Source organism: Cavia porcellus, unplaced genomic scaffold, assembly GCF_034190915.1.
Source record: "Cavia porcellus strain 051 isolate PalLab524CR breed Dunkin Hartley unplaced genomic scaffold, mCavPor4.1 scaffold_22, whole genome shotgun sequence".
Classification (NCBI taxonomy): Eukaryota; Metazoa; Chordata; class Mammalia; order Rodentia; family Caviidae; genus Cavia; species Cavia porcellus.
In genome coordinates, this window is record NW_026947505.1 from 31,919,193 (window position 1) to 31,931,416 (window position 12,224).

The 12,224-nt window shown below is 39.9% G+C and overlaps 1 protein-coding gene across 2 annotated transcripts in view; it reads right to left on the bottom strand.

Annotated features, from left to right (window-relative positions):
- Positions 1 to 303: 303 nt before the first annotated feature.
- Positions 304 to 12,224, bottom strand: part of Iyd (iodotyrosine deiodinase) — a 34,050-nt gene continuing 22,129 nt past the window's right edge. For both annotated transcript variants that reach the window (XM_003466368.3, XM_063233010.1), the window contains 3 exons: positions 11,224 to 11,383; positions 9,511 to 9,667; positions 304 to 6,609 (listed from right to left, as the gene is read on the bottom strand). In XM_003466368.3, coding sequence (XP_003466416.1) covers positions 6,427 to 6,609; positions 9,511 to 9,667; positions 11,224 to 11,383 — 500 coding nt within the window. In that variant the 3' untranslated portion in view covers positions 304 to 6,426. The remainder of the gene's footprint in view (positions 6,610 to 9,510; positions 9,668 to 11,223; positions 11,384 to 12,224) is intronic.

The window sequence follows — 12,224 nt, forward strand, 5'->3', positions numbered from 1 at the left end:
AAAAATAAAGAGCAAGAAATCACCAGTTGATGATTACATATTGTCCTCTTACAAATAGTTGTTCAAGATACAAAACTGTGAAACATAAAGTGGGGATTCAAACAGCGAGACAGCAAACAGTTCTGTTCAACTATCCAACAAAAACCTAGCAATATGGTTATCAATCCTACACACTTAAACATACATGCAGTTATCCATATCTTCATTTCTGTTGAGATTAAACAAGCCAAAGCAGGCTAAAATCACTTAAACAAAGAAAAAAGTATTGCTGGATTTCACATCATGACACTACAGGATCAGCACTGGATATTATAGTGTCTCTTTTTCTTCACAATATTTGTTCATTTCATCATGCATTAGAAGATCAGTTCTCATAAGCCATTTATAGGTTCTACGCATGCGTGTGTCTTAACATGTATTTCTATCCTTTCTGTATTAGAGAAACAAAACAAAGCAAGACAAAACAAAACATATTCCTATAAACCCATGACATGAAAAAGACATATAAACCACACACAAGGAGTTCCACAGTGATTACTGTGTTGTCTCTTGTTATCTTCAATAGAATTATCTACATCATCAGACATAGTATAATTGAATTTTGCAATACATAACAATAGTAATAAAAACAGAGCTTTATAGATAGTGTAAAACTTGGGTAATAATCAAACCAGAATGGGTATTGTAGTGAATCTTGTCATGTTCAGTTTAGTTGCCTATAGATTTGATACTATCAATCATAACAGGTTTTGAATAAAATCTGTTGATACTAAACAGCAATCAAACAAACCAGATTTAACTAAGATCAGTCATGATAAAACAGTATAAGTTATACAGGACTCCAGATTAAGTTATTAGGAAATTAAAGATGATTACTGTACTATATCATGTTATTTTGGGGATAGCTGTCTGTGCCCTCAGATCTAGTGCAAGTAGACAAACTGGGACAGAATAAAATTTATCTAAGCAGAGTGGTGTGAGTAATGTGGGTTTTAAATCCTGATGCACTATTATCAATATCCTCTGTCATCTTTTTAAAGGCGATTCCTCCACATTCACTCCCCCAGGGTGCACTGTGCATTTCTGGGTCTCACCAACACCCTCAGTTTTTAATTTTTTTGGGGGGGAGCAACCTGCTATTTTCCTAAGTGGTTCCAAACCTCCTCCATCCTGGACTTGATCTCTGGTTGTATTCCTGTACCTATTAAAGGCTGTCTTTCCAACCTATCTACAAATACTGGTTGAGTTGCCCCTATTACTCTCTGGTTCCCTGTCACATACAGCATTGTTTTCTCATATTTGATTTTCAGTCTATAAGACCATTTTTAGGTTAATTATATTTCCTATAAAGAATATCTTGGTGGACCCTACCTCCTGATCTACTCTGCCTGTGTTTCTCTCTCTCTCTTTTTTTTTAGAGTATCAAGGCCATCTATACTAGATATTATAGCCAACCTTCTCTGCCTCATTTCTGTTGTGCTCTTTTTCTGCCATTAGTTGTCTGCTTTTCTTCTTCATTCCACTTTCTGCTCCAATTCATTGAGGCCTCTCTGCCACTGTTCCTGGAATCCTGGTACTCTGTCTCTAGAATGTCCTGCAGTATTCTCTGTAGAGTTGGATTGGTGGCTGTGAATTCCTCCAGTTCCTGTTTGTCTTGGGGGCATCTTGTTTCTCCATTAATTTCTAGAGACAGTTTTACAGTTATATCAATCTGGGCTGGAGATTATTTTCTTTCAGGGCCTGGAATACTTCTCTCCAAGCTCTTCTTGATTTGATGGTCTGTGTTGAGAAGCCTACCATGATTTTAATGGGTTTTCCTTTATAGGTGATCTATTTCTTTTCTCTGATGGCTTTTAATATTCTGTTCTTATATTGTATTTCTGAGATCTTGATTATTATATGTCTGAGCATGGCTCTATTTTGGTTGTAGATGGCTGGAGTTCTGTATGCTTCATACATCTGAATATTAAATCCCTTTCCTATGCTTGGGAAGTTTTCCTTAATTATTTCTGTGAATAGACTTTGTAGTTCCTTTGTTTGTACCCCTGCTTCTTCATTCATATTCTTTATTCTTAAGTTATAGATCCCTCTTGTTATCTTCTAGCTTTTGTATTGTTACTGCCTGTTTCCTTGTTATTTTTAATAGATTTTTCCTTTCATGATCATACATTGCAAGCCTGTCTTCCAGTTTGGATAATCTATCCTTAGTTGCTTTCAAGCAGTTTTGCCAGCTTTCAATAGAATTTTTTATTTTCTGGTAATCTCTTTGAACCTGCTTCACGTATTCTATACTGTTTTATATTCTTCATCAAATGTTTTTCTCCTTTTTTGTGTTCCTCCATTCTTTTGTCTGTGTCTTCTTGAGAGGTGCTTAGTATTTCTTTTATTAATCTACTTATATCTTGCTTTACATGGTTAAATATTTCACTTTTGAACTTGTCTATAAGGTCCCAAAGATATCTCTTTATGCTCACTGATGCCATGTCTGGTATTGCATGTTTGCTGTCCTCAATCTCTTTTGTATTTGCCTCTCCTAGATCAATGTTCTCAGGGTTGGGGGCTGGGGACTTTTTCTTGTTGCTTCCTCTTGTCATGTTTTTTTGGTTTCTTCCATAGAGGTGTATAGAGGAGGTCCCAGTCTCTTTCCTTGTTGCTTATGGTTCTTCCGAAGCACACTGGCTAGGTATTTCAGCCCACTTCAGTGTGTTATTGAGGTGCAAACAGGGGCAGTGTATGCTGGCTCCTCTCCTCTGGGTCAGTCAACCTGCTGAGGCCTTCAGTGCATTAGTGTGCACCATATGTAGGGAATTGGTTTGGGACAATTTATTGGGTCTCAACCAGGGGTGTGACCCAGGCCAAGCAAACCCCACCAGTCCTGTCTGGGAAGGCAACAACTGCCTGAAGTCACTGCTTTTCCTTGTTCTTGCCAGTCCTGGCCAATTCCAAAATGTTGTCCCATTGGTGCCCCTTTCCTGTAGAAGGGTTTTATTCCCAGCACTCACCAAAGGTCATTGCAGGTCCCTTGCTGTCTCTGTACTTTGTTGGGCTCACTGACCTTTGACTTCAGTGCAATTGCATTTCTTTCTTTCTTTCTTTTTTTGTCTTTTTCCTTTTCATCGGTCCTGGGGATCGAACGCACAACTGCCTGCTTGCAAGGCAGGAGCTAATGCTGCTGAGCTAAATCCCCAGCCCAGTGCAACTGCATTTCAGTGCGACTGTGGTTCTAGTAAGTCGAAGTGGCGGGAATTTGGGTGTGCGAGAGCACGGGATCTTAGCTGCCTCAATAGTAGCCCCAGGACTGCATGTTTGACTGAGTCTTTTCATTTTAGTTTCTTCCTGGGTTGAGAGGATCCATCTCCCTCTGTCCGGGACTCCCCACAGTGTTGTATTTTGTCATCTGAGTTGCCTATTTCAGGAAGCCTCTGTATTTTGCTCTTATCTATCCACCATCTTTACCAGACGCCAACTTGGCCCTTCTTCACTTTTCAAACTGTTTAATGAAATTCAAAGGGAAGCCATACTCCCAAATTCATTCCTGGAAGCAAGAATTACCCTGATATCAAAACCAGAGAAGGATCCAACCAAAAAAGAGAACTACACACCAATCTCCCTATTGAATATACATGCAACAATCCTCAGTAAGATACTAGTATACAATGCAACAAGTCATCAAAAAGGGTATACACTGTAACCAACTAGGGATTATCCCAGGGATGCAGGGATAGTTCAACATATATAAATCAATAAATGTAATACACCATATTAAAAGATCCAAGGACAAAAACTATATGATCAAAAACTATTGATGTAGAGAAAGTATTTTACAATGTCCAACACTCATTCATGATAAAAGTCCTACAAAAAAGTGGAATAGATTATCTTTATCTAAATCTGATGAAAGCCATATATAAGAAACCAGTGGCCAATATCATACTAAATGGACAAAAATTGAAAGCTTTCACTTTAAAAATCAGGAACAAGACAACCATGTTCACTATTATCAGTCTTACTCAATATAGCTCTGGAAACACTGCCCAGAACAATTAGACAAGAGAAAGAAATAAAAGGAATAAGGATAGGAAAGGGGAAAATTAAATTGTTACCATTTGCAGAGACCCCCAAAACTCCACCAAAAGACTTCTAGATTTAAAAATCAAATTCAGTAAGGTAGCTGGATACAAAGTCAACACTCAAAAATTAGTACCCTTCCTGTACACAAATAACAAACTCACTGATAAAGAAATTAGGCAAATAACACTTTCACATAGCATCCAAAAAATTAAATACTTTTGAATCAATTTTACAAAGTAGGTAAAAACTTTACTTTGAAAACTATAACACTCTGATAAAAATATATCAGAAAATGGAAAGGTACTCCTTGTTTTTGGATAGGAAGAACCAATATAGTAAAAATAATACACTTTCAAAATTGTAATAGAGATTTAATGCAATCCCAATCAAAATACCAACAGCAAATCTCAAGGAATTAGAGAAATTAATCTGGAATCAGAAGCAATTATGGGCAACAAAAGGCAATTCATGGGTAACACAATCCCTGACTTGAAATTATACCATGAAACTACTGTGATAAAAAATAGTATTGTTAAACACAGACACACACACACACACACACACACACACACACACACACACACACACTAAAACAAAACATAACCAAAGAAACAGACTTGAGGTTCAGTGGAACAGATTAGAAGGTGCAGAAACAACTGCAAACATGAGATGCAAACACATTCAGAGTCACCTTGTGTTTGAACAAGGAGCCAAACACCTTCACTGGAAGAAAGATAGTCTCTAATAAATGGTGATAGAAAAACTGACTTTCTGCATGCCAAAGATTAAAACTAAACCCATATATTTCTTCATGCACTGGACCAAAATCAAAATGGATCAAAAATGTAAATATTAAAGCAGAAAAACTAAATATGCTGGAAGATAGAATAGACAGAACTCATGAAAACAGTGATACAAGAAAAGGCTTTATGAACAAAACCCTGATCACACAGGAACTATCACAAAAAATCAACAACTGGAATCTCATTATATTAAAAAGCTTTTTGCACAACAAAGAGAACCACTAACAAAATGAAAAGACAATTCGAAGCAAGAAAATTCTTTTACCAGCTGTTCTTCGAACAAAGAACTAATATCTAGAATACATAAAGAACTCGAAATAAAAATCAGACTTCCCAAATTCAAAGACTCAATCCGAAATAAGCATCTGAAACAAAGACACATCTCAGATAAAGAAGTAGAAATAGACAATAAATACATGAAAAAAATGTTCAACATCACTGATCATTCGAGAGATGCAAATTAAAATAACACTGAGATTCCATTTTACTCCAGAGAACATGGCTATTATCAAGAAACCAACCAAAGCATAGCTATTACCAAGAAACTAAACGTACCAAAAGTGCTGGCAGAAATGTGCAGAAAAAGAAACCCTTCTTCACTGTTAGTCGGAGTGTAGACTGGTGCAACCACTGTGGAAATCACTGTAGTGACTCCTCAAAAAACTAAAACTAGAGGTTCCATTCAACCCAGCTATTTCCCTTTCTATTTCCCTGTATTGTTCTTAAAAAAGTAAAAGCATCATACCACAGTGATATGTGTACACGTTTATAGTGGCCAGTTTGAGACAGCCCAAATTCCCATCAACTGATGAATGGGTAAAGAAGACACAGTTTTCTATACAACAGAATACCACTCTGTCAAAAAGAAGCATAAGCTTGAGACATCTCTAGATAAGTAGATGTACTTTGAGATCATACTTTTAAGTGAAATAAATCAGAAACATGTTTATATACTTCATTTTTTCCTCTGGTATGAGAAACCAAAAGTGTAAACAAGGATCAACATGTGTAATAGATATTGAGAAATAGGAAGAAAATGTTCCTACAGGAAGAACAGGGAAGGAGGGAGGGACATAGGGAGAAAGGGACAAAAAAAGAAATAGGAGGAAAAAATGGAAACAAAGTTTTTGTAAACAAGGAGAGAAAGAGAGGTTGAAGGGAGAGGAGGCAGGGAGAGGATGAGAAAAAAGAAGCAGCAAGATATATCCTGTACTGGTACAAATTCCTTGTGATGAATGTTAGCATCATGTATATCAGAAATGTACTAATAAATTTTTTTAAAAAGACCTCAAACAGTCAAATTTCTAAATAGAAAAAAAAGACAGAAAACAAAGAGAAGTTGAAGCATGCCTGCTCTCTGATCTCCTGTCCACATGTCCTTGAGTAGGGCTCTCTGGACACAAAGTACTAGAAGGTACAGAAAGGCTTTACGGTGGACTCCCTTGTGAGCCGTGGTGCAGAAGAGACGCGCACTGAGAGAGAGAAGGAGCAGCCAGTACAAATGCAAATGTCATTGGAGCATAGTCTGAGGCTCTCCAGGGAAGGCTTCTGCCTACACCGTCACCATGATCTGATCCAGAGTCTTCCGTCTGAGGTCAGGCACTGTGGCCCCTTTGCTGGGGTACCCCACGGGGAGCAGCACCAGCAGCTTTTCATGTGGGGGACGGTCCAGAAGCACCCGCAGACGAGGGCCACAGTTGAGGGGAGTAGTAGTGACGGTCACTAGCCCTGCATTCTAAAATGAGAGAGGGAAAGGATGCATATTAAAGTTAGAGGCCAATCCCAGCTCTGCCTTCAGCCCAGGGACATTCTCACCCTACTTTGATGCCATCCTGCTCATCCCATTATTTCCCTGAAGTTGAGGAATCCAACCACAGCAAAGGACATAGAACAGTTGGGAGTTCCCCTTATCCAAGAGATGAGGCTTTATCTGGAGCATGATCTAAGTGTTCCAGCCCTAATTGACTGCACTTTTCCTACTAAACACCCTTTGGTGGACTCATTATCTGACAACGGTTTGTTATCAATGTCTGTAATATTAATATCTTACTCAGAAATGTTGAAGGCACCAGAGAGACATAATATGGTCTCTTCTGAAGGTCTCTCCTGTGCATCACTGTATACTCTGATTCATCAAAAGTCTGTGCAGCCGGAGGGACTGTTCTCAGTGACATGTGCACTTGGAATAAGCTGTCGACTTCCTGTTTCACTGTGAGCTTGGACTGCCTCATTACGTTACTTCTCTCCCTTTATTATATCTTAACATATTACTTGCATTTAGAATGGCTGAGTCTCAAGATTTTCAATAAGAAAGTGTTTAATGTGATATCATTTCACATATTAGGTGTCTTTTAAAACATAGCATTTACTCCATACTGAATTTTGAATATCTTTGGCAGTAGAAATCTGTGACTAAATATGTTAAGCAATTCTGCTTGTTACTATAAAGCTGATTTCTGTTAGTATTTTATCTTCCATTTTCTCTTGATGTGAGTACTTTGGTCTTATTGGAAATCAAGCATTGTGTTTTTTAAAACCTCAAATCTTTAGATCCCCAAAGGGCTAAGGATTGAATTCAGCAAGTTTGTGAACTTTAAAACATAAATGCAGCTTTATATTCACTAACTTCTAACTGAAATTTAGAATTTCGTCAATTATAAACATAGACAACAAATCACAGCAGTGTTAAGTGTCTATGATTGGTCACAAATAAAATTCACAGATATGTTCATATATCACTTTATAATTGTTAACTTTAAAATGTCATTATACTCCTTACTTTAAAATTGTAGGCTGACAAGTAGGTCTTGATATTAAATGTATCAATAAAGATTTCCAGCTGGGTATTGTGGCCCATGCCTGTAATCCCAGCACTCAGGAGGCTGAGGCAGGAGGATTGTTGTGAGTTCGAGACCAGTCTAGGCTACAAAGTGAGCTCAAGGTCAGCTGAACTGTATATCAAGATTCTGTCTCAAAAAACCACACACACACACACACACACACATACACAAATATTTTTATATTTTATATTTTACTCTAAACAATGGCAAGCATAGAGAATGTCTGTGACTAAGAACCAACAATGGAAGGAGTGAATCACTCCTAGGGAAGTCATGAGGTCCAATGCAAGGGTAACCAGTGGTCAAAGGAAACACGGGGTAGAGAAACTACCTCAGGTCTGTCCTCAAGTCTCCATAGAGTAAACATCTAAATAAAGCTAATGCATAGTTTTTAAAGAACTTCTTCAGTTGCCTCCCGCACCACCCATGTTTTCCCAATCAGAAGACACCCCTAGCCTAGGCCAGGAAGTCAGGAGCTGCCCCCATGTATCATCCTGTGTGACAGAGTTCCTGGTCCTTCCGAATGTCCTCTCTCCTCGTTAACACTGATCACTCTCAGAATTATACCTAATGGGCTGGGTTCAGTGACACATGCCTGTATTCTCTGCACTCAGGAGACTGAGCTCCAGGCCAGCCTGGCCTACACAGTGAGTTCAAAACCAGGTCCTGTCTCAAGACAGAGCAGGGCAGCATGGAACAGGACAAAACAGAACAGAACAGAACACAAAGCAACAAAACAGAATACAACAGGAAAGAACAACACAAAAAAACGCTAGAGGGCAGCATACTCCACAGTACTGTATAGTAGCAGAGGCTGGATTTCTGAGGCCAGAGCAAGGTGAACTGAGCTCATATCAGGCTAGCACTGCTTCTTGCTGTGGTCTGAAGGCTGCGTGGGGATCCCTTTATTTGTCTGCTATAGATTTAGAAGGGAAGACAAATGCCAGTTTCTTCAAGGCAATTTTTCAAGTGATCTGAAAAATGCATTTTTCCTTTTGTGCAACCACAACCAAATTTTTCACTGAGGTAATGTAGAAGGGTATGTGTAAATTGTTCCTTGAAAGTAGGATCATCCTCTCTTACAGTCTTTTTTGATTTTTTTATTGAATGCATTCACTGTTTCTCTCTACCCCCTATCTAGACCCCAGACCCCATCAGAATGTACAGTTCATGAGACAGCCACCCTCCGTGCCTTCCAGGAATGTCACTTGCAAAAGGCTCAAGAAGTATTTGTGGTGTTAATGAGCTGAATGGCTTGAAAGGCATAGCACAGTTCTATTCCACTTCCTGTTCGCACTGCACTGGCTACTAGGTAGGTGGGAGGCTTTGCAAGCACATGTTTGTCTCGATTGCCATGCAAACCCAGCATCACAGGAAAGGCACTCTGCGACAGAGTCCTCCCTCCAGCTTTTCAGTCCATCCATCAGCTCAGATAGCAGAGTACATACTGCTGTGGAGTTGTCTTTGGGATTTTCAGGCGCTAAAGTTCCGCATGTGCATCTGCCGGGCCTGTTAAACTACACGTCACTATACAATGCTGCTAAGGTGGTACAATTTTTCTGATCCTGAAATGAGTTACAAGTGAGGTTCCAGGAAGATTTCCAGCTCGTTGAACCGTCACTCTCACCACCTCAGGTTTCCAGGGTCAGTTGGTCTGCATGTCAGCGTTACCTCACTTAGGAATTCAACTTTAGAGAACTATGACCTATATGGGAAACTCATCTAAGCTTTCTAAGAAGCCCACCCTGGGGCCTCAAGTCTCCCTTGTATCCCTTGGGCCGGTAGGGGCAACGTACCTGCAGCGCGGCGAGCAGGATGCCACAAGCGATGGAGACGCTGATCTCATTGTAGTAGTGGATCTTTTTCTTGCCATTCGCAGCAAAGCCATGCACTTGCTTGAAAATGAGAATCAAAATGGGGGCAGTGTCCAAGTACTCTTTAATCCAATTGGTTCTGGGCAGGGGTGAGATTCAGGAGGACATTTGCTCAATGTTTTTGCTTTCTTTTACTACATTAGCTTAATGATAAAAATGAAAACATGTTAACTTGTCTTTTATGTTTATGTTGAAAACAGGTAGTTTTTCTGGTGTGTTTATGTTATTCATCTTTTTTATCCAACTCAGTGAATTCAAAAAACATGCATTTATAAGTTGCTGAACGACAAAAAGATACACCCTATAACTCAGAGAGCACTTAGCCAATACTTACAAAAGGAAACCTGATAAGTGCTACTAAAGAAATAGAAATCAATTGCTTTGGGAATGCTCCAGAATCTTAAATATTAATTTTTATTGAGATGATTGGGGAGAAGATCCCAAGAAATGACCTCAAGCTGGGCTTTTAGAGACCAGGCAGAATAGAGGGTGGAGAGGGCATCTCAGGCAGAGCAGAGAGGTGAGCAAAGCCAGGGTCAGGAGGAAGGCCCAGCCAGACAGGGGTCTCCAGCACTTAATGGGCTGGAGGGCGGCTGTGTGGCAGGATATGCTGAGCTGGCAGGTTCCAGCCAGACAGGACCTGGCCCTAGTGTGTGGTAAAGGGAGAGTTATCATCACAGGCTGCAGGCAGAAGAGTCACAGGATCTGGTCTGTTTCAGAAAGTGGATCCAGTGTGTCTGTGAGAGTGGTATTGCCAAGGGCAGAATTTTGAATACCAATACAAATAATCATCCCAGAGAAAGGAAAAGCTGATGGGAGATGACAACTATGTCCCCGGAAGGAGAAAAGACAAGGAAAGAGAACTCAGGAGACTGTGGAGATGAAGGGCGAGAGAGACAGAATTGGAATCCAGTACAAGAGCAGGTGAGGAGGCCATAATGATGGGGAGGGATTTCAGGGAGATGATGTTAGCCTAGTTACAAAAAAAGAAAGGAAGGTTTCAGGCAGCAAAAAGTCATTCACAGGTAGTATAAATGTGGCCCCCAGTAGAGAGGCAGGTATTAGGTGCCTTCATATTCCAAAGGCCTCCCGGCATGGCTTTTTGAGAATCTAGTCAGTATCACCCACCTCCTCCTAGTTCTACTAAATTCCACTCTGTTCTTAGAGTCCAGAGTTTTTAATGCCCAAAAGATTTACTTGAATTAACTTGTCCTCAGACTGCTTGGTAAAGTTATTTTGTAAGACCTAATCACCTTAAGCAAAATATGATTTGCTTCATCAAGATTTTGAAAAGTATTTCACAATCTCATGTTCCAGATGCATGAAACTGAAGTGATTCTTCAGAGTTCTATTTAAAAAATTATTAGCTGGGTCAGAACTCATAAAATAATAAGTCAGCGGCAAGGCCTGACTTAATGTTCATAATTTCTTCCAGAGATAGAATCTAACTTCCTGGCAGATGGAACCAGGATCAGATTTGCTTAGTGCATGTGTTGAAAAGCCACACCGAATCACATTATGATGCACAATAAATAAATGCTAATGGAATATAAAATATCATTTAAAACCAATAAGCCCAACAAACTCAGTTGTTTAATTTTAGGAAGTCAAACCAAACATCCACCGCCTTTGTACCTCAGTTTCTTCAGATCTGTAACCCAGCGGGGTCCCATTCTTTTCATGTAGTTTATTTCCTCTTCCTCTTCCACGATCTGTCGGATTTGGTGCTTCACAGCTGGGTCCTTCACCACCACAAAGGTCCAGGGCTCTGTGTGGGCCCCACTTGGGGCTGTTCCTAGCACCCATTAAATTAAAATCAGACTTTAAAACTGCAGGGTAGTGTGAGATCCTTCACTCAGAGTAAACAGAATGCTTCTTCCTTGTTCAGAATGAAGTTACATAATCTGAGAAGCAAAGTGCTTGCCAGTGGACTCTAGCCTGCAGCAACCGACTCCTATTCCTTCTGCTTTATTTTAAGTGTCTCAGAACTGTGGGAACTCATCACTGCCACTTAATTCATGGAGGACAAAACATCCCTAAGTATCTGTACCATGATCAGTAAGGAAACGTCCACGACAGCCAAATTCACCAAGCTGCCTTTAGTTTGGTATTCTTGAGAAAATATACTGTCATGAAGTGAATTGGGGAGGGAAAAATACCAATGGTAAAATGATTTCTAAAATATTCCTGAACAGGCAAACAAACCATGCATTATTTAGTGCCTCCAGGATTTGGCATCTTCTGGGGGAGGAAGAAGAGCAGTGTAACTTTCTGTTCCTGTGCGCGTTCAAAAGCTCAGCCCACAGCTGGATCAGCTCCTGTACCCAATGGGGCTCCCCTTCATCCAAGGAATTTGAATTTCCTGTGTCATTCTTGGGATGGGGGTGTTGGGTCAGCTTCTGATCCATGGACCATCCCTTAGTCACAGGAAGGCTTACTGTTCCCAAGGGTCAAACACAGTGGATTGCAGATGGGATATTTCAGAAGCAATGATTTCTTCTTTCGTAGCTAGTAGTTTAGTGTAATAAACTCTACTTCTTCAGGGAGTGAGGCCTGTGGACTCTTAGTGGAGATTCTTGACTCCCACCCAACACTCTCAACAGCAGAAGTCATCCTTGGTTGTGCAATAAAAGTCA